Source organism: Silurus meridionalis, chromosome 6 (assembly GCF_014805685.1).
Source record: "Silurus meridionalis isolate SWU-2019-XX chromosome 6, ASM1480568v1, whole genome shotgun sequence".
Lineage (NCBI taxonomy): Eukaryota > Metazoa > Chordata > Actinopteri > Siluriformes > Siluridae > Silurus > Silurus meridionalis.
Genome location: NC_060889.1, coordinates 33,020,788 through 33,045,559, shown reverse-complemented (window position 1 = coordinate 33,045,559; position 24,772 = coordinate 33,020,788). Strand labels below are relative to the sequence as shown.

Genomic DNA, 24,772 nt, shown 5'->3' with positions numbered 1-24,772 from the left:
ACCCACATTAACACCATCACCACCATCAGCATCATTATAAACATCAACACCACCATTATCATCATCACCATCACCACTATCTCCATCATCCACATCAACACCACCATCACCACCACCATCATTATAAACATCATCACCATCACCACTATCTCCATCATCATCCACATCAACACCACCATCACTATGAACATCAACATCAATACCACTATCTCCGTCATCACCACCACTATCTCCATCATCATCCACATCAACACCACCCTCACCACCACCACCAATATAAACATCACCATCACCACTATCTCCATCATCACCACCACTAACTCCATCATCATCCACATCACCACCACCATCATTATAAACACCTTCTAAATAACACGGCCTCTAAATAACACGGCCCCTAAATAACACGGCCCCTAAATAACACGGCCCCTAAATAACACGGCCCCTAAATAACACGGCCTCTAAATAACACGCCTCTAAATAACACGCCCCTAAATAACACTCTAAATAACACGCCTCTAAATAACACGCCTCTAAATAACACGCCTCTAAATAACACGCCTCTAAATAACACCTCTAAATAACACGCCTCTAAATAACACGGCTCTAAATAACACGCCTCTAAATAACACACCTCTAAATAACACCTCTAAATAACACCGCCTCTAAATAACACCTCTAAATAACACGCCTCTAAATAACGCCTCTAAATAACACCCTCTAAATAACACGCCTCTAAATAACACGCCTCTAAATAACACGCCCTCTAAATAACACGCCTCTAAATAACACGGCCTCTAAATAACACGGCCTCTAAATAACACGGCCTCTAAATAACACGCCCCTAAATAACACCGCCTCTAAATAACACCGCCCTCTAAATAACACGCCCTCTAAATAACACGCCCTCTAAATAACACCTCTAAATAACACCTCTAAATAACACCGCCTCTAAATAACACCGCCTCTAAATAACACGCCTCTAAATAACACGGCCTCTAAATAACACGCCTCTAAATAACACACTCTAAATAACACCGCCTCTAAATAACACCGCCTCTAAATAACACGCCCTCTAAATAACACCGCCTCTAAATAACACGCCCTCTAAATAACACGTCCTCTAAATAACACCCCCTCTAAATAACACCGCCTCTAAATAACACCGCCTCTAAATAACACGGCCTCTAAATAACACGGCCTCTAAATAACACGGCCTCTAAATAACACGGCCTCTAAATAACACCGCCTCTAAATAACACGCTCTAAATAACACTCTAAATAACACTAAATAACACCCTCTAAATAACACCGCCTCTAAATAACACGCCTCTAAATAACACTTCTAAATAACACGCCTCTAAATAACCTCTAAATAACATCTAAATAACACCGCCTCTAAATAACACTCTAAATAACACCGCCTAAATAACACGCCTCTAAATAACACCTCTAAATAACACACTCTAAATAACACGCCTCTAAATAACACGGCCCCTAAATAACACGGCCTCTAAATAACACCGCCTCTAAATAACAAGGCCCCTAACTAACAGGGCCTCTAAATAACACCGCCTCTAAATAACACGGCCTCTAAATAACACGCCCTCTAAATAACACCCTTCTAAATAACACGCCTCTAAATAACATCTAAATAACACCTAAATAACACCACCTCTAAATAACACTCTAAATAACACGCCTCTAAATAACACTCTAAATAACACCTCTAAATAACACTAAATAACACCTCTAAATAACACGCCTCTAAATAACACCGCTCTAAATAACACGCTCTAAATAACACGCCTCTAAATAACACGCCTCTAAATAACACGCCTCTAAATAACACGCCTCTAAATAACACGCCTCTAAATAACACGCTCTAAATAACACGCCTCTAAATAACACGGCCCCTAAATAACACCTAAATAACACGCTCTAAATAACACGGCCTCTAAATAACACCTCTAAATAACACCTCTAAATAACACCTCTAAATAACACCTCTAAATAACACCTCTAAATAACACGTCCTCTAAATAACACCTCTAAATAACACCTCTAAATAACACCTCTAAATAACACTCTAAATAACACCTCTAAATAACACCTCTAAATAACACAATGTCCTAATAACACCTCTACACAACACACCATCTAAATAACACCCCCACCCAAAATAACACAATGTCCTAATAACACCCTACACAACACACCCTCAATAACACAATGTCCTAATAACACCCTCTACACAACACACCTCTAAATAACACCCCCAAAATAACACAATGTCCTAATAACACCCTCTACACAACACACCTCTAAATAACACCCCCTAAATAACACAATGTCCTAATAACACCCTCTACACAACACACCCTCTACTTAACCTTTATATAACCTATACACAACACACCTCTAAATAACACCCCCTAAATAACACAATGTCCCAATAACACCTCTACAACACACCCTCTACACAACACACCCCTAAATAATACAATGTCCTAATAACACCCTCTACAACACACCTCTAAATAATACAATGTCCTAATAATACCCTCTACACAACACACCTCTAAATAACACACCCCTAAATAATACAATGTCCTAATAACCCTCTACACAACACACCTCTAAATAACACACCCCTAAATAATACAATGTCCTAATAACACCTCTACACAACACACCCTCTACACAACACCCCCTAAATATTACAATGTCCTACTAACACCCTCTGCACAACACACTCTAAATAAAACAATGTCCTAATAACACAATGTCCTAATAACACCCTTTACACAACACACCCCTAAATAACACAATGTCCTAATAACACCCTCTACACAACACACCCTCCAAATAACCCCCTAAATAATACAATGTCCTAATAACACCCTCTACACAACACACCTCCAAATAACCCCCTAAATAATACAATGTCCTAATAACACCCTCTACACAACACACCCTCCACACAAAACCCCTAAATAATACAATGTCCTAATAATACCCTCTACACAACACACCTCTAAATAACACACCTAAATAATACAATGTCCTAATAAGACCCTCTACACAACACACCTCTAAATAACACCCCCAAAATAACACAATGTCCTAATAACACCCTCTACACAACACACCTCTACACAACACCCCTAAATAATACAATGTCCTAATAATACCTCTACACAACACACCCTCTAAATAACACACCCCTAAATAATACAATGTCCTAATAACACCCTCTACACAACACACCCTCTACTTAACCTTTATATAACCTATGCACAACACACCTCTAAATAACACCCCCTAAATAACACAGTCCTAATAATACCTCTACACAACACACCCTCTACACAACACCCCCTAAATAATACAATGTCCTAATAATACCTCTACACAACACACCCTCTAAATAACACCCCCTAAATAATACAATGTCCTAATAACACCTCTACACAACACACCTCTACACAACACACCCTCTAAATAACACAATGTCCTAATAATACCCTCTACACAACACACCTCTACACAACACCCCCTAAATAATACAATGTCCTAATAATACCCTCTACACAACACACCTCTAAATAACACACCCCTAAATAATACAATGTCCTAATAACACCCTCTACACAACACACCCTCTACATAACACCCCCTAAATAACACAATGTCCTAATAATACCCTCTACACAACACACCCTCTACACAACACCCCCCCTAAATAATACAATGTCCTAATAATACCCTCTACACAACACACCCTCTAAATAACACACCCCCTAAATAATACAATGTCCTAATAACACCCTCTACACAACACACCCTCTACACAACACCCCTAAATAATAAAATGTCCTAATAACACCCTCTACACAACACACCCTTTAAATAACACCCCTAAATAATACAATGTCCTAATAACACCTCTACACAACACACCTCTAAATAAAACAATGTCCTAATAACACAATGTCCTAATAACACCTCTACACAACACACCTCCAAATAACACACCCCTAAATAATACAATGTCCTAATAACACCCACAACACACCCTCTAAATAACACACCCCTAAATAATACAATGTCCTAATAACACCCTCTACACAACACACCCTTTAAATAACACACCCCTAAATAATACAATGTCCTAATAACACACTCTACACAACACACCCTCTAAATAACACACCCCTAAATAATACAATGTCCTAATAATACCTCTACACAACACACCCTCTAAATAACACCCCCTAAATAATACAATGTCCTAATAATACCCTCTACACAACACAACCTCTATATAACACAATGTCCTAATAATACAATGTCCTAATAACACCCTCTACACAACACACCCTTTAAATAACACCCCCTAAATAATACAATGTCCTAATAACACCCTCTACAACACACCCTCTAAATAACACCCCTAAATAATACAATGTCCTAATAACACCTCTACACAACACACCCTTTAAATAACACCCCTAAATAATACAATGTCCTAATAACACCCTCTACACAACACACCCTTTAAATAACACCCCCTAAATAATACAATGTCCTAATAACACAATGTCCTAATAACACCCTCTACACAACACACTCTAAATAAAACAATGTCCTAATAACACAATGTCCTAATAACACCCTCTACACAACACACCCTCCAAATAACACACCCCTAAATAATACAATGTCCTAATAACACCCACTACACAACACACCCTCTAAATAACACCCCCTAAATAATACAATGTCCTAATAACACCCTCTACACAACACACCCTCTAAATAACACAATGTCCTAATAACACCTCTACACAACACACCTCTACTTAACCTTTATATACCATCTACACAACACAACCTCTATATAACACAATGTCCTAATAACACAATGTCCAAATAACAACCTCCAAATAACAACCTCTACACAACACAACCTCTACTCTACTCTACACAACCTTTATATACCATCTACACAACACAACCTCTACTTAAACTTCATATACACTCTACACAACACAACCTCTAAATAACACAACCTTTAAATAACACACCTCTACACAACACCCTCTAAATAACACAACCTCTAAATAACACAACCTCTACACCCTCTACACAACCTCTACACACCTCTACACAACACCCTCTAAATAACACCCCCTAAATAACACAATGTCCTAATAATACCTCTACACAACACACCTCTACACAACACACCTTTAAATAACACACCCTCTACACAACACAACCTCTACACAACCTTTATATAACCTCTACACAACACACTCTCTAAATAACACAACCTCTACACAACACACCCTTTAAATATCACAACCTCTACACAACACAACCTCTACACAACCTTTATATAACCTCTACACAACACACTCTCTAAATAACACAACCTTTAAATAACACACCCCTAAATAACACAACCTCTACACCCTCTACACAACACAACCTCTACACACCCTCTACACAACACACCTCTACACAACCTTTATATAACCTATACACAACACACCTCTACACAACCTCTACACAACACACCTCTACACAACACACTCTCTAAATAACACAACCTCTACACAACCTTTATATACCATCTACACAACACACCCTCTAAATAACACAACCTCTACACAACCTTTATATAACCTCTACACAACACACCCTTTAAATATCACAACCTCTACACAACACAACCTCTACACAACCTTTATATAACCTATACACAACACACCCTCTAAATAACACAACCTTTAAATAACACACCCCTAAATAACACAACCTCTACACCCTCTACACAACACAACCTCTACACACCCTCTACACAACACACCTCTACACAACCTTTATATAACCTATACACAACACACCCTCTACACAACACACTCTACACAACACACCTCTACACAACACACTCTCTAAATAACACAACCTCTACACACCCTCTACACAACACAACCTCTACACACCCTCTACACAACAACCTCTACACAACACAACCTCTACACAACCTCCAGACACCATCTACACAACACATATGTTTACACAAACTCTACACAACAACCTCTACACAACACACCCATTACACAACACACCCTTGAGACCCTCTACACAACACAACCTCAACACAACACACCCACCACACGACCTCTTAACAACACAACCTCTACACACCCTCCAGACATCCTGTACACAACACATCCTTTATACACCCTTTACAACACAACCTCTACACACCTCCAGACATCCTGTACACAACACATCCTTTATACACCCTTTACAACACAACTTCTACACACCCTCTACACAACACAACCTCTACACACCTCTACACAACACAACCTCTACACACCCTCTACACAACACAACCTCTACACCCTCTACACAACACAACCTTTACACACCCTCTACACAACACAACCTCTACACATCCTCTACCCAGTGCAGGCAGTGAGATATACTCTAGTAGGAGACTGACAATGGTACAGTGTGTATAGAAGTGGACATTACACACACACACACGTCTTGTATTTTGGAAATGCAACAAAGACCATGTCCCTCACTCCATCACTCAGTAAAGCTGTCTCTTACACACACACACACACACACACACACACACACACACACACACGATTGTACATTACCTACCGGAAACGGGGCGAGTCTTTCAGACACTCCTCAAAATCCACCTTCATGATCATGATGATCTTTTAATAATGTATTTATTATAATTATGATGCTTTGTGTTGTGCTGCAGGAGGAAGCAGATGAGACACATAGAAGGTGATGTTCCGGGAAGTGACATCACGCCGACACCGGAAATGAACTACATTCATTTTACACATACAATAAATATATTGTTATAATGAATATTTTTTGTTATTTATTTAATTGTTTGTAATTTATATGTTTGACTGTAACAGTATCGGGTTATATCTAAATTCCCAAAACAAGCTGAGTGTAGTTCAGTTACAGATCATAAAAAACTACATATCCCATAAAACCCACACTCCAGCCTCACACGCGTTAGCGTGTGGCTAATCGTCTCTAACCAGCAGGCTAACGCTAATGTATCAGCAACGATGCTAATGATTTTATATGATTTAAAAAAATTGAACTAGGAATCAAATTTAATTCAACGTATATTATTATTATTATTATTATTATTATTATTATATTACCCAAAATATATTTCAGCTCATCTTGTTTCCCCTATCTTAGATAATTGCCTCAGAATTAACCTTAGATGACTTCAAGTTTCCATTCCCTCAGACAATTACCTCAAAATTTACCTAAAATGAGCTCATCTCGCATTTAATTACCTCAAACATTCTCCTAAGATTTTTACCTCAGATGAACTCATCTTCTTTCATTTACCTCAGACTTTTACCTCAGATTAGCTCATCACACATTTCTGTTACCTCACAGAATGATTTCAGATTTTCACCTCAGGCGAGCTCATCTTGTTTCATTTACCTTAGATTTTTTACCTCAGATGGGCTTGTTACACATTCCTATGGTACCTCAGATAATGATCTCAGATTTTTACCTCAGATGAGCTCATCTTGTTTCATTTACCTCAGATAATTACCTCAGATTATTTGTCACACATTTCTGTTACCTCAGAGAATGATATCAGATTTGTACCTGGGATTAGCTCATCTTGTTTCATTTACCTCAGATTTTTACCTCAGATTAGCTCATCTTGTTTCATTTACCTCAGATTTTTACCTCAGATTAGCTAATCTTGTTTCATTTACCTCAGATGAGCTCAACACACATTTCCATTACCTCAGAGAATTATCTCAGATTTTTACCTCAGATGAGCTCACCTTGCTTCACTTACCTCAGAGTTTTACCTCAGAGTAGCTTGTCGCACATTTCCGTTACCTCCAGATTTTGACCTCAGATAATTATCTCAGGTTTTTACCTCAGTTGAGCTCATCCCACATTTCCGTTCTAAATAATTCTCAGATAATGATCTCAGATTTTTACTTCAGATGATCTCATCCTGCTTTATTTACCTCAGACTTTTAACTCAGATTAGCTCATCACACATTTCTGTTACTTCACAGATTTATTTCAGATTTTCACCTCAGATGAGCTCATCTTGTTTCCATTACCTCAGATTACCTTGTAGCATTTCCATTACCTCAGAGAATTACCTCAGATTTTTACCTCAGATGACCTTGTCACACCAGGAAAATGTATAAAAAAAATATGTAGTTCATGATTCAGGAAGATGGATAATTTAAATTATTGAATTTATGGATTTTTTATGTAATAATATTTTCATTTTAGGTAATATATATGGATATAATAACAGCCACAAAAACACACTTCTTTTTGCTGAATTTTGAGAAAAAAATGTATTCCTTATTGAATAATTTGTTTATGCTAAATTAATAATTGGGGTGTTTGGAACTGCATAGATGTACCTATTAAAGATTGTCACCCTCAAAGATCCTTGAGAAGAACTTGTGGAGAATGTAATCATCTCTGGCTGCATTCAAACTGTTGTAATGTGTGGACAAAAAAAATCCAGATCAAATCCAGTTCACCTGAAATACCAAAGATTTATCTAAGAGATCCAGTGTTGACTTTTGGCTTATCTCAAATAATTTATTAGATAATGTGGATGAAACTCAAATAGATCCATCAGTTTTTCTGATCATAATATAATTTTCTTTAGTAATATATGTAAAAAAACAATATATTAAATATAAACCAAATGACTGGAAATTCAATGACACACTTTTGAGTGATGGGCACGCTTTAGATGCGGCCCACTCCTGCTTTTAGCAGCCTCGCTGCTCTCCCAGCAGTGCCAGCCGTGGATAGAGGAAAATTTGACAATAGCTAAAAAAGACAAAATATATGGCAAATATTGGGACTTTATACAATTTTAAATCTGCAATATAGCCATCAAAAGGAAAAATAATAATCTAAGCAAAAAAAGATTGAGACAAGATAGATTACTCAAAGAAATAATATCTGTTTATGAAAAGGAAAAACAAATGCAAGCTGATGTCAATCTGTTAATTGAATTACAATCTGAATTAGACAATATCTATCAAAATATGGCATGAGGAGCTTTCGTCCTTTCTAGAATATGGTGAAGGGAATATCAAATATTTTCATAATTTCAAAGCTTAAAGTTAATGAGCAGAAAAAAATATGTAGTTCATGATTCAGGAAGATGGATAATTTAAATTATTGAATTTATGGATTTTTTATGTAATAATATTTTCATTTTAGGTAATATATATGGATATAATAACAGCCACAAAAACACACTTCTTTTTGCTGAATTTTGAGAAAAAAATGTATTCCTTATTGAATAATTTGTTTATGCTAAATTAATAATTGGGGTGTTTGGAACTGCATAGATGTACCTATTAAAGATTGTCACCCTCAAAGATCCTTGAGAAGAACTTGTGGAGAATGTAATCATCTCTGGCTGCATTCAAACTGTTGTAATGTGTGGACAAAAAAAATCCAGATCAAATCCAGTTCACCTGAAATACCAAAGATTTATCTAAGAGATCCAGTGTTGACTTTTGGCTTATCTCAAATAATTTATTAGATAATGTGGATGAAACTCAAATAGATCCATCAGTTTTTCTGATCATAATATAATTTTCTTTAGTAATATGTGTAAAAAAACAATATATTAAATATAAACCAAATGACTGGAAATTCAATGACACACTTTTGAGTGATGGGCACGCTTTAGATGCGGCCCACTCCTGCTTTTAGCAGCCTCGCTGCTCTCCCAGCAGTGCCAGCCGTGGATAGAGGAAAATTTGACAATAGCTAAAAAAGACAAAATATATGGCAAATATTGGGACTTTATACAATTTTAAATCTGCAATATAGCCATCAAAAGGGAAAAATAATAATCTAAGCAAAAAAAGATTGAGACAAGATAGATTACTCAAAGAAATAATATCTGTTTATGAAAAGGAAAAACAAATGCAAGCTGATGTCAATCTGTTAATTGAATTACAATCTGAATTAGACAATATCTATCAAAATATGGCATGAGGAGCTTTCGTCCTTTCTAGAATATGGTGAAGGGAATATCAAATATTTTCATAATTTCAAAGCTTAAAGTTAATGAGCAGATATATAAAGACCCTGCAAAAATTTTTGATTTTGTGGAAGAATTTTATAAAAAAACTATACTCTGAACACAACAGTTGCTGATCTTCAAATTTACTTTCTAATATTCAAACAATTGTGCAAGGTATTGACGAAACACAAAGATGTTTGGATCAATATATATTGTTAGAAGAAATTAAAAAGAACATCAGTAAGTTAAAAGAGAATAAAGAATGATGGCCTAATAATAACATTAATTAATAATCATGTAAAACTATTGGCTCACATCTTTGCACAAAGAATAAAGTTATGTCTAGATACAATTATAGATAAGAGTCAGTCAGGTTCATGCAAGGACGACATATTAGCAACAATATTAGATTCATTTTAGATTCAATTGATTATACAGATTATATAAACGATAACAGCTACATCTTATATGTAGACATATATAAAGCTTCTGTTACTGTAAAACATTTTGACTTTGTTTTTTTACTATTTAGATTTTTCTGGTTTTGGTCAATACTTTAAAAGGGCGATACAAACTTTATATAACGATTGTAATCAAGTCAAGTCAAGTCAAGTTTATTTGTATAGCGCTTTTCACAACAGACATTGTCTCAAAGCAGCTTTACACAAATCAACAGTTAAGGTGAATGGTGTGTGTTTATCCCTGATGAGCAGCCGTGGCGACTGTGGCAAGAAAAAACTCCCTTAGATGTTATGAGGAAGAAACCTTGAGAGGAACCAGAGAGGAACCTTGAGAGGAACCAGTCAAAAGGGGAACTCATCCTCAGTTGGGTGACATCAAGAGTTTGATCATAAATCTTTCAACAATACAGAACACTGGGGAGTGAGAACTAACATGATTACTGGATTATAAGATTATAAGTGATGTTCTTTCTGCAGTCTTATACAGTCTATATGGTTAGTAGCTCCTAGTTTATAAGCTCAGCATTTGTAATCATCACAGATCACATGGTCAGATTGTAATGGTTCAGTTAAACTCTCACAGGGAACGACTTATCGATTTAGCATAAAACAGGGACACCCGGCGGCCCGCTTTATATTTCTCCTAGTTATGCAAACAATGTCTTTACATATACATAATTACTCTTTTCAAAGCATTAGAATTGGGGACAGAGAAATTAGATGTCAGCTTGCAGATTTTGTTGAAAGATATAATCACAGGTTAAAAAAATTATAGAATGCATCTATCTATCTATCTATATACACACACATACATATATATAATACACATACATATATATATATACACACACACACATACATATACATACATATATATATATATATACATACACACACACATACATATATATACACACACATATATATATATATACATATATATACATATATATACATATATATATATATATATATATATATATATATATATATATATATATATATATATATATATATATATATATATATATATACATACACACACACATACATATATATATATATATATATATATATATATATATATATATTTATTTATCAATATAAACAATATTGCAATCAATATAAATATATATATTTTCAAAGTGTCAGGTTTAATTTTAAATATTAAAAAAAAAAATCTACGCTTTTCCACTCAAAGACAATGATATTACTTTTGCTGAATTTGAAGGTATTCCATTAAAGAAAGAAGTAACTTATCTTGGTATCAATAGCTATAAAAATCTGATTAAAAAAAACATTTATTATGTGTCTCATGATGGATTTATCACTCAAAAGGTAGGAATCTTTTATCCAAAACCGCTATCTCATAATCTTTTCTTGAACAAATCAACTCAGTTCTATTCAACTTTATATGGACAAACAAACCTCATAATTTAACATTACATTAGACATAAAATAAGATACAGTACATAACTCCAAATCATGTTTTTTAAAAAGTTGGGGGAATAGAGTTCCTTTTCAAATGTAATTTTAAAGTAAATAAACCACCCATTCAGTTATCTAATTTTTTCATAGACAGGTTATTTTATACTGGGTACTTATATACAAACATATTTACCCATTATCTAACTAATATGGAATAATAAAAATGTTAAATATAACAACAAATACATTTTCTATAAAATTGGGTTAAAAATTTAAAATGTAATGGTCTCGTAATTGATAAAAAAATGAAGGATATTTACTTACATACTGTATACTGAATTCTTCAGAAATGTGGTATTCCAATAGCTCCTGATGAATATTGTCTTATTAAATGGTATTGATATTGATACAGATAGAAAATGTAATAATACATTTTTCAGATGGTTGATTTATTGTCCCGCAACGTTTCGTTTCTGAAACATTTCTGGAAGAACAATTTTGAGAATGTTTTAAAATTGAGATAAGCAAAAAAAGCTGTTATTTATTTGAATAAAAAAAGATATGGATAAGAGTCATATTTTTATGCTAAATTTGTTAATATTATTAGGTAAGTTCTATACACACAAATATAAATGGTCAGAAAGGATGCCCGATATCTCTCAATTCAAGGCTGAATTAAAAATGTATTAAAAAATCTCAGTATTATATATATGATATTTCATTATATGATTGTACATTTTTTTTGTCTTTCAATAAAAAAAAAAGAAAATAAATAAATAAAAACAGTCTGCTTAAATACCGAGTGGTGCGAGAAAAACGGCAAGATGAACCCTACTGAACATCTCTGGAGAGACTAGAAATTGTCTGTCCACGATGCTTCCCATCCAACCTGCCCCAGCCAGAGAGGATTTCCCTGAAGAGGGGCAGAAAATCCCCCAATCCAGGTGTGTAAAGCTCTTTGTTTTAAACCCAAAAAGACTGAAACTGCTGCCAAAGAATACTTATGGACGTGAACAATTTCAGCTTTTTTATTAAAAATTATTTACAGACATTTCTGTATTTTATTCTGCTTCTGTTATTTTCTGTAATAATGAAACGGGTGCAGACTTTAATCTGCATTTTAATAAAGATATAATAATAAAGAGCCTTTTTATTACAGGTTAAATGATTTAAATATTTTCTGATGTTTTTGTAAACAGCCTTAAACAGCAAAAACATCTCCCTAAATAAAAACATACAAATACTGTTGTGTTTATTTGCAAATAGCTGATATTTATAGCACAAAAATAAGCAGGTGGGAAATATGATGAAAATATCATATTGTGAAATTTGAAAGATATTCCTCTGATTTGTGATGTACGTTAGGATATGGCAAAACACAATGAAGATTTCCAGCTAAATTTATTATTTATTTATTAATAACATCCCGAACATCCAGAACCATCTAGAGACGTACCAGCGCAAGATGTTATGTTTCTTCCTCATAACATCTAAGGGAGTTTTTCCTTCACCACAGTCGCCACCAGTCTTCATCATCAGGGATAAACACACACCATTCACCTTCACTGTAAAATTCTGTAAAGCTGCTTTGAGACAATGACCATTGTGAAAATCGCTATAGAAGTAAACTTGACTTGACTTTTACCATTTCATCACCATTTCTACAATATTAAAGGGAGAGAGAGAGAGAGAGAGAGAGAGAGAGAGAGAGAGGACAGATTAATTATCTATGAGTCTCTTTCTCACACTGTTTCATGCTGTGAACATTTTCAGAAGATGATTTGTTCTGCTTGTGTAGACCATTCTGTAGTTTCATGAGGTTCTCAGTTGGTCCTGTAAGAGAATAAAATATCCACAGTCAGTAAGATTATAGATTATTAGACAGCAAACAGATAAAATGTATTTCACGCCTCGTCTCAGTAATTTATCACATCTCCTAAAATTGTGTGTAAAGTCTGGATATAAAGGAACTGTGGAGGATTTCCTCCTCAGTGTGAGACTGTTGGAATTGACGTGTAAAGAGTACAGTATGGAATAGTGAGTGTTCAGATGAACATGTAGGACCAGGACTAATCTGATGGTTTTCTCTCTCAGGGATCAGTAGTAGAGCATCACAGAGACATCACTGAAGAACATGTGGAAATATTCTGTTATTTATAGATGATGATGTTTTTCTGGTGGAAGTGTCCATGCAGTGTCTGAGTGGAGTCTAATCAGGAGGATGTGCTGTGGATTTGATTCTGATTACAGAACAGTCATGTGATGTCTGATGTCACAGTGCTGCATGGTTCTGATACTTACAGGGTTCCTTTGGAGGAACTGAATTCGCTTCCTCTGATAGATTATTACACCCACTGCACCAACCAGCAGCAGCACCAGCATCACTATCAGGACAATCATCCACACTGGTGAAGCCCTCCTATCATCTAAACACACACACACACACACACACACACACACACACACACACACACACACACACACACACACACACAGTGTTGATGACAAAACTACACTTGCACTGTAGGATAAAACCATAACTGTATTTTGATCACTTAAATCATTTTCTTCTATCTGATGTCATTTCTGCTGAAGATCACAGTTCAGAGCAGAAATGATGAAGTCAATGAAAGACTTCAGTAATAAAGTTCATATGAAGGTGAAAATGTTCCTGTCAATTTTAGATGCTCAGTTCTGGAGGATTAAAGTGTGATTTGATCAATTAAACATCACAAGCAGGAAAAATCACAAGTGCACAAGATTCCTATGAAGTCCAATCACATGATCACGTCCACCATCACAAACACTTCTGCTTCTCACAGGGTTTCATCTAAAACAGCAAACTGTGTAGAACAAAGAACACTGCTGCTGATCTTCTAGAAGCCTCTGATACTGCACCATAAACAACCCCAAATATCTGAAAGCACCTCCATCTGTCTCAGAGCTGAACACAGATCATCTGCTACAGTCCTGTAAGTTTGTAGAATTTAAGAGTTATATTTATATTAAGTTTATAATCTTGCGTACCAGTGACACACAAATCTGATTGTGAACGTCCAGGCAGTGCAGCAATTTCATTAACCCTTACCACTGCCTGTTCCAGGGGATGTATACCAACCTGCTGTCGTAGTGCTAATAGGATCTCTGTACCTGGAAAAACATATTCCATACTCTGACGAGATAATGCGTCTGCAATTCGATTAACCCTTACAATTTGGCGCAGTCGGCAGGATGGATCAGTTTGAATATACTCACTCCTTTGTTAGGCTGGGAAGTAGGTAGTGTTTTGTTTTGTCACTTTTTTTTTTTAGGGAGAAACAGCGATTCACTTCGTGGGACCTCGATATTGTCACTGGACAGGATTTGCTGTGGCGTAAGCTGATGGTCTGCTGTAGCTATGGTTCTGTGAGAATGTTTATGACCATACTCTCCGTAGGGAGCTTAAAAGATTGGTAGAGCAAAACCCTTTATGGGCGCTGGTGTAGATCAGGATAAATGCTTGAACATCAACTGATTGTTATATCTGCTATCTGCCAATGAAGATGTGAATGAAGAAATGCTGATTGGTTGCCATTTTTGGTAGCCGATGAAAATTTAAGTCAATTGCTGTTTCTCCCGTGTTGTTTTTGTTTGGTCCCCTGGTTGGCCGGTCTCAGGAGTGTGCTGCATGGTGGCAACACGTGCATCGTGTGAATTGTTTGTGTACGAGTCCGGTTGGCCGGGGCTTTGTTTTTTTGTATTCTTTTCTTTTTCTTTTTCTTGGTGACACCTTCCTAACCCAGCCTTTATGGATGCAGAAGCCAGTGCACTCGTAGTGCCGGTCCCAAGCCCGGGTAAATGTGGAGGGTTGTGTTAGGAAGGGCATCCAGCATAAAACATGTGCCAAATCAAATATGCGGATCACAAATGAGAATTTCATACCGGATCTTTCGAGGCCCGGGTTAACAACGACCACCACAGGTATCGTTAGCCGACAGGGTACCGGTGGAAATTGGGCTACTGTTGGCCGAAGGAGGAGAAGGAGAGGAGGAAGACGTCTACAGAGACGGCAGGGAAAGGAGCAGTGTAGGAGAGTGGAGGTTCGGGTTGGTACTTTAAATGTTGGTACTCAGATTGGTAAATGGAGAGAGGGAGCTGATATGATGGAGAGGAGAAAAGTAGATATGCTGTGTGTTCAGGAGACCAAGTGGAAAGGAGTAAGGCCAGGAACATTGGAGGTGGTTTAAACTGTTTTATCATGGTGTGGATGGAAGAGAAATGGTGTAGGGGTGATTCTGAAGGAAGAGCACAGTAAGAGTGTAGTGGAGGTGAAGAGAGTTTCTGATAGGGTGATGATCGTGAAGGTGGAAGTTGAAGGATGATGATAAATGTCATCAGTGTTTATGCTCCATAAGTTGGCTGTGAGATGGAGGAGAAGGAAAAATTCTGGAGTGAATTAGATAAAGTGGTAGAAGGTGAACCTAGGAAAGAACGATTGGGGCAGACTTTAATGGGCATGTAGGTGAAGGAACAGAGGTGATGAGGAGGTGATGGGTAGGTATGGTTTTAAGGAGAGGAATGTGGAAGGGCAGATGGTGGTAGATTTTGCTAAAAGGATGGAAATGGCAGTGGTGAACACTTATTTTAAGAAGAAGGAGGATCATAGGGTGGCGTATAAGAGTGGAGGAAGGTGCACACAGGTGGACTATGTGCTATGCAGGAGATGCAACCTGAAGGAGATTGGAGACTGTAAGGTGTTGGCGGGGGACAGTGTAGCTAGACAGCATAGGATGGTGGTCTGTAGGATGGTTTTGGAGGTGAAGAAGAAGAGGAGGAGAGTGAGGACTGAAAGAAGAATAAAAAGGTGGAAACTGAAGGAGGAAGAGTGTAGTGTGAGGTTCAGGGAAGAGGTCAGACAGGAGCTCGGTGGTGGTGAAGAGGTGCTGGATGATTGTGGAACTACTCCAGGAGTGATGAGGGAGGCAGCTAGAAAAGTACTTGGTGTAACATCTGGAAATAGAAAGGAAGACAAAGAGACGTGGTGGTGGAATGAGGAAGTGCAGGAGAGCATAAGGAGAAAGAGGTTGGCAAAACAGAAGTGGGATCAACAGGGTGATGAGAAAAGTAGGCAGGAGTACAAGGAGATGTGGCAGCAGGTAAAGAGGGATGTGGTGAAAGCCAAGGAAAAGGCATATGAGGAGCTGTAGGAGAAGTTGGACACTAAGGAAGGAGAAAAGGATTTGTACTGATTGGCCAGGCAGAGGAACCGAGCTGGGAAGGATGTACTGCAAGTTAGAGCAATAAAGGATGGAGAGGAAATGTGTTGACTAGTGAGGAGAGTGTGTTGAGAAGGTGGAGGAGTATTTTGAGCAGCTGATGAATGAGGAAAATCAGAGAGAGAAGGTTGGATGATGTGGAGTTGGTGAAGCAGGATGTAGATAGGATTAGTAAGGAGGAAGTGAGAGCAGCGATTAAGAGGATGAAGAGTGGAAAGTCGGTTGGACCAGATGACATACCGGTAGAAGCGTGGAGATGTTTAGGAGAGATGGCAGTGGGTTTTAACCAGATTGTTTAACAGGATTTTGGAAGGTGAGAAGATGCCTGAGGAATGGAGAAGAGTGTGCTGGTACCGATCTTTAAGCATAAAGGAGATGTGCAGACCTGCAGTAACTACAGGGGAATTAAGTTGATCAGTCACACCATGAAGTTATGGGAAAGAGTAGTGGAAGCCAGGCTGAGAGAAGAGGTGACCATCTGTGAGCAACAGTATGGTTTCATGCCGAGGAAGAGCACCACAGATGCCTTATTTGCTTTGAGAATGTTGATGGAGAAGTATAGAGAAGGACAGAAGGAATTGCATTGTGTATTTGTGGATTTAGAGAAAGCGTCGACAGGGTGGAGAGAGGAGTTGTGGTATTGTATGAGGAAGTCAGGTGTGTCAGAGAAGTATGTGAGGGTGGTGCAGGACATGTATGAGGACAGTGTGACAGCAGTGAAGTGTGCAGTAGGAACGACAGACTGGTTCAGGGTGAAGGTTGGACTGCATCAAGGATCGGCCCTGAGCCCTTTCCTGTTTGCAGTGGTGATGGACAGGTTGACGGACGAGGTCAGACAGGAGTCTCCCTGGACTATGATGTTTGCGGATGATATTGTGATTTGTGGTGAGAGTAGGGAGCAGGTTGAGAAGAGCCTGGAGAGGTGGAGATATGTGCTGGAGAGAAGGGGAATGAAAGTCAGTAGGAGTAAGACAGAGTACATGTGTGTGAATGAGAGGGAGAGCAGTGGAGGGGTGCGGTTGCAGGGAGAAGAGGTGGAGAAGGTGGAAAAGAGTGCAGGCAGGGTGGAGTGGGTGGAGAAGAGTGATAGCAGGAGTGATTTGTGATAGAAGAGTATCTGTGAGAGTGAAAGGAAAGTTTATAGGACTGTGGTGAGACCTGCGATGTTGTATGGATTAGAGACAGTGGCATTGAGTAAAAGACAGGAGGTGGAGCTGGAGGTAGCAGAGCTGAAGATGTTGAGATGTTCGTTGGGAGTGACGAGGATGGACAAGATTAGAAATGAGTTTATTAGAGGGACAGCGCATGTAGGACGTTTTGGTGACAAGGTGAGGGAGGTGAGATTGAGATGGTTTGGACATGTGCAGAGGAGGGACATGAATTATATTGGTAGAAGAATGCTGAGGATGGAGACACCAGGAAGGAGGAAAAGAGGAAGGCCAAGGAGGAAGTTTATGGATGTGGTGAGGGAAGACATGCAGGTAGTTGGTGTGAAAGAGGCAGATGTAGAGGACGGATGATCCGCTGTGGCGCCCCCTAATGGGAGCAGCCGAAAGAAGAAGAAGAAGAAGAAGCAGCTATTATTTTAAATGGATAATTTTGGTTTGTTTTTTATCCAGTATCCAAAACGTTCGTTGCTAAATCGGCTATCAGGAAGTATGATTCAACCTAGCGATCGGTATCCATAAAAGCCACTGTTGGCCGACCTTTAGTTATTAACATAATTATTTGTTGAATTTACCTTTTTAGGTTACCAGTTTCTCTGTGCGTTTACGTGAGGCCTCATATCAGCTTCAGTTCAATATTTTTGTCTCCCATCACGAAAGTCAAAATGACATCTGGAAGGAATGCTTACAGTGAGCAATGACTTAATCCATGTAAGCATAGGCAAGTGCACAATATAAAAAAATGTAAACCTATGCTTTAACTAACGAACAACAACAATTTAATTTAAAACATTACTTACAATTAAACATAACTCACAGGTTGGATTAACAATACAAAAGCTAGAATGAGTGGCAGAATAATTTTGTAATCAAAATAAAAGATTAATTTTGTAACACAAAAAAAAACACTATGGGTTGACCAATGGCTTGAAACATTAAATATATATGTTGCATGTTTACAATTTTAATTCTTGTCAACTTACCTTTCAAAGCTTTGACAACATCATCATCAAGCACTACATGAGTTTTCTGGGGAGACGTCCCCTGCAGCAGGCTGTTCTCAAATTCTGTTCTTCTATCATTATCTTCTTGTTCACTGTCACTATCCAGCACAGCCTGTGTGTGTTACATTGGATAAAAGGTTAGAATACCAGTCTCAACACCACCGATTACAGTGCATCTGGAAACTATTCACAGTAAGGCTGTAATGATTCATTGAGTAATTTGATTACAAGATTATTTTGGATTGATGATTCATAGTCCATTTAACTAAACACAAAACACTGTGTTCCCACGAACCATTATTACAGACCCACCACCCGCTAAACCCTGGAGCGCTCTGCACAGGTAACAGCAGACCCTCCAAAATAAAAAAATGGAAGAACGAAGAGAAAACAGCGAGGGGCGAGGAGAACATTATGGCCAAAGAAAACGCCAGATAGTGTCCAAAGTTTTTTTATCTTTTCAAACTAAAACAAAGAAAACAGAGAATTGTATATTTTTATTTATCAGTGGTGCAACAGTTAACAAAACTCATGGTTCGGATCACATTATGGTTTTTGAGTCACGGACCGGTTAATTTTTCGGATCAGACAAAAGTGAAGGAGACAAATCTAATTTGCTTGCAATTTATATCAAGAAAAGTTACAGCAAGCAAATGCTCCTATACATACATACATATACACACACACACACACACACACACACACACACACACACACACACACACACACACACACACACCTGAAGGACTCACACCATAAAAACAAAATTCTCTGGTTCGATAAAACAATTATTAAGCTCTTTGGTAATATCTGGAGGAACCTAGGCACCGCTAATCACCTGACCAATACCATGCCTACAGTGAAGCATAGTGGTGGCAGCATCATGCTGTGGGGATGTTTTACCAGTCAGGATCAAGGGAAAGATGAATGCAGCAATGTACAGAGATGTCCTTTAGAAAACCTGCTCCAGAGCTCTGGACCTCAGACTGGGGCGACAGTTCATATTCCAAAAGGAGAACGACCCTAAACACACATCAAAGATAATAAAGGAGTGGTTACGGGACTCTGTGAATGTCCGTGAGTGAACCAGCCAGAGCCCAGACTTGAACCTGACTGAACATCTCTGGAGAGATCTTAAAATTGCTGTGCACTGACGATCCCCATCCAAACTGAAGAGCTTGAAAGGCAAAAAAAAAAAAAAAAAAAGTTCTCCGTTGCAACTTCCGCTGCATTTTGAGATACTTGCGGTTGTGGTTGAGATTTTGAGGTACTTGTGACCTAAAAACAACATGTGCATTTACAAAATTAACATTTTATCCCACCCCATGGGTCAAAAATGAAGGAGGAAAAAGCAAACTATATATTGCTGTTAAACAGTACAACAATTCTGAATGAAAGATAATCGTAAACATTTACAGCCTCAATAGGTTTTTTTTCCTTGCTGTGTACTGGTCTTCCAGATGTCTTCTCCTCTCTTGAAAGCATCCCATTTTTACAATTAAGCCTTTGTACACATCTGAAATTATAAATATATATCAATCAGAGAAGACTGGGCTGAATGAACATAAAAACCAATTAAAAGTATATTTCACCCAGAAATTAAGATTCTGCCATCCTTTATTTGCCCTTGTGCCAATACAACCTGTATGCATTTATTTGTTCTTATGAACACAAACATTATATTTAGAAAAAGGTTTTTATGTCCAAACAATGGAAATGATATTGAATAGAAGCTTTGAGCTACATAATGACTTGACATGGGAAGGGAGGCATCCAAATTGTTGTGGAAATAGAGAACATAATACAACTTTATTTACAATTTACAATAAAAATAATAAACCTGAATGTGATGTTTGTTTAATATTGCCTTTTCACTTATTAAAGCTTGTGGTGGTTTTGTGGGGGCGGGGCTAAGGTGGAGGAGAAAAGTGCCTCACTACACATCACGAGCTGCTCTTTAGGTTGCCTACTAACATGGCAAACGTTAGCACATGCACACACTCGTACACACACCTGACACATAACATGGCTCTGTTCACTGCTAGCTCTCTGTTTATACATTAGCACATGCACACACTCGTACACACACCTGACACATAACATGGCTCTGTTCACTGCTACCTCTCTGTTTATACATTAGCACATGCACACACTCGTACACACACCTGACACATAACATGGCTCTGTTCACTGCTACCTCTCTGTTTATACATTAGCACATGCACACACTCGTACACACACCTGACACATAACATGGCTCTGTTCACTGCTAGCTCTCTGTTTATACATTAGCACATGCACACACTCGTACACACACCTGACACATAACATGGCTCTGTTCACTGCTAGCTCTCTGTTTATACATTAGCACATGCACACACTCGTACACACACCTGACACATAACATGGCTCTGTTCACTGCTACCTCTCTGTTTATACATTAGCACATGCACACACTCGTACACACACACACCTGAAGGACTTTCAGACCATGATAAACAAAGATTGAACTCTTTGGCCTGAATGGCAAGCGTCATGTTCCTTACAGTGAAGCATGGTGGTGGCAGCATCATGCTGTGGGAATGTTAAACTGGGAGACTGGTCAGGATCGAGAAAGATGATTTCAGCAATGTACCGAGATATCCTTGATGAAAACCTGTGCTCTCGACCTCTGGGACGACGGTTTTTCTTCCAACAGAACAACGACCCTGAGCACAGAGCCAAGATAACAAAGGAGTTGCTCTGTGAATGTCCTCGAGTGGCCCAGCCAGACCCCAGACTTGAACCTGATTGAACATCTGGAGAGATCTAAAAAATTGCTGTGCACTGACGATCCCCATCCAAACTGAAGAGCTTGAAAGGCAAAAAAAAAAAAAAAAAAAGTTCTCCCGTTGCAACTTCCGCTGCATTTTGAGATACTTGCGGTTGTGGTTGAGATTTTGAGGTACTTGTGACCTAAAAACAACATGTGCATTTACAAAATTAACATTTTATCCCACCCCATGGGTCAAAAATGAAGGAGGGAAAAAAGCAAACTATATATTGCTGTTAAACAGTACAACAATCCTGAATGAAAGATAAACGTAAACATTTACAGCCTCAATAGGTTTTTTCCTTGCTGTGTCCTGGTCTTCCAGATGTCTTCTCCTCTCTTAAAAAGCATCCCATTTTTACAATTAAGTCTTTGTACACATCTGAAATTATAAATATATATCAATCAGAGAAGACTGAGCTGAATGAACATAAACACCAATTAAACGTATATTCCACCCAAAAATTAAGATTCTGCCATCCTTCATTTGCCCTCATGCCAATTCAACATGCATTTTATTTGTTCTTATGAACACAAACATTATATTTAGAAAAAAAGGTTTTTTATGTCCAAACAATGGAAATGATATTGAATAGAAGCTTTGAGCTACATAATGACTTGACATGGGAAGGGAGGCATCCAAATTGTTGTGGAAATAGAGAACATAATACAACTTTATTTACAATTTACAATAAAAATAATAAACCTGAATGTGATGTTTGTTTAATATTGCCTTTTTCACTTATTAAAGCTTGTGGTGGTTTTGTGGGCGGGGCTAAGGTGCAGGAGAAAAGTACCTCACTACACATCACGAGCTGCTCTTCAGGTTGCCTACTAACATGGCAAACATTAGCACATGCACACACTCGTACACACACCTGACACATAACATGGCTCTGTTCACTGCTACCTCTGTTTATACATTAGCACATGCACACACTCGTACACACACCTGACACATAACATGGCTCTGTTCACTGCTACCTCTGTTTATACATTAGCACATGCACACACTCGTACACACACCTGACACATAACATGGCTCTGTTCACTGCTACCTCTGTTTATACATTAGCACATGCACACACTCGTACACACACCTGACACATAACATGGCTCTGTTCACTGCTACCTCTCTGTTTATACATTAGCACATGCACACACTCGTACACAGACCTGACACATAACATGGCTCTGTTCACTGCTAGCTCTCTGTTTATACATTAGCACATGCACACACTCGTACACACACCTGACACATAACATGGCTCTGTTCACTGCTACCTCTCTGTTTATACATTAGCACATGCACACACTCGTACACACACCTGACACATAACATGGCTCTGTTCACTGCTACCTCTCTGTTTATACATTAGCACATGCACACACTCGTACACACACCTGACACATAACATGGCTCTGTTCACTGCTACCTCTGTTTATACATTAGCACATGCACACACTCGTACACACACCTGACACATAACATGGCTCTGTTCACTGCTACCTCTCTGTTTATACAGGTGCAGTTATAACAGCTGCAGAGAAGGAGACGACACAAACAGTTTTCTTTATGTTTAGTGTCTGGTCGTTAGCTAGCAGTTAGCTAAATTACACGCTAAAACATTAGCATCAACAAAAGTCAGAGTTTCTTTACTCTTACCTGATATGAATTGTGCTCTTTGTGTCATGGTTTTTGTTCTTCTGGCAGCAGGTATGAGATAATATTTAAAATGAGATCCTGTACTCCAGCACAAGATGATGTTTGTGTTCTTAGTGAATCGACTCTGTGCTGGTTTAAATCGACTCTGTGCTGGTTTGAATCGACTCTGTGCTGGTTTGAATCTTTTCCCTGTGCTGGTTTGTATAGGCCGCCTCCTGCTGGCGCCGTGACGTCATCACGCCCTCGGCACTAAAAGGGTCTATGAGAGGTCGTTTATTTCATATACTTTATATGCCAGCATGCGATTGGACAATTACCTGTGGATTTGAAAAGCTTGTCTCTGATTGGTGAAATTGAATATGAACTGCAACATTTAGTTTGAACTACAAAAGCAGTATGATTATGTCATTAATGCAATTGGGCACTAAAGTGACAAAATGAAGAAATATTAATGATATCTTCAATTTGATCTTTTATACGCTGAACAAAAATAATGATGTAACACTAACTTTTCTTTTACTTTTTTAAAGGATAAATTAAGCAGAATGTTATTTTTCCACAGTGTTGTGAAGTGAAGACTGAAGCCTCCTGTGAATCTGCAGTAAATTCTTGATATCACCACTTCCTGACTGTGTATGTGTATAGTCTATAATGTAATGCACTGCTGTACAAAGAATGTGAAATATGTTTGTCATTTTCTTTCTTTCTTACACAATTCAAGTGTATTTTTGGCAAATTGACTCATTAATGTTATTAAGATTAGAAGTTAGATACTTATTAGATGCAGATTGTTTAATATAATTAATATATTAAAAGTTGGTACATTTGTATATTTTATATTTATAAAATATACAAATGCA

General features: G+C 37.8%; 1 protein-coding gene and 1 long non-coding RNA gene across 8 annotated transcripts in view; both read right to left on the bottom strand.

The window, feature by feature from the left end:
• Nucleotides 1–6,835, bottom strand: part of LOC124387573 (arf-GAP with coiled-coil, ANK repeat and PH domain-containing protein 2-like) — a 28,931-nt gene extending 22,096 nt beyond the window's left edge. Inside the window, exon 1 of the mRNA XM_046851982.1 lies at nt 6,694–6,835. Coding sequence (XP_046707938.1) covers nt 6,694–6,746 — 53 coding nt within the window. The 5' untranslated portion in view covers nt 6,747–6,835. The remainder of the gene's footprint in view (nt 1–6,693) is intronic.
• A 2,583-nt stretch (nt 6,836–9,418) lies between these two features.
• LOC124387172 lies at nt 9,419–24,353 on the bottom strand. 7 transcript variants are annotated; one of them, XR_006926102.1, is made up of 9 exons: nt 23,913–24,353; nt 22,530–22,628; nt 21,981–22,389; nt 19,414–19,546; nt 19,006–19,102; nt 14,311–14,435; nt 12,334–13,842; nt 9,758–9,861; nt 9,419–9,563 (listed from the first exon to the last, which is right to left on the bottom strand). It is a non-coding gene; the product is annotated as an uncharacterized LOC124387172 (long non-coding RNA). The 7 variants fall into 7 exon arrangements; XR_006926103.1 differs by having other exon boundaries at nt 9,420–9,516; XR_006926101.1 differs by lacking the exons at nt 9,419–9,563; nt 9,758–9,861 and having other exon boundaries at nt 11,729–12,493; nt 13,466–13,842; nt 23,913–24,337.
• Between the last annotated feature and the right edge of the window lie 419 nt (nt 24,354–24,772).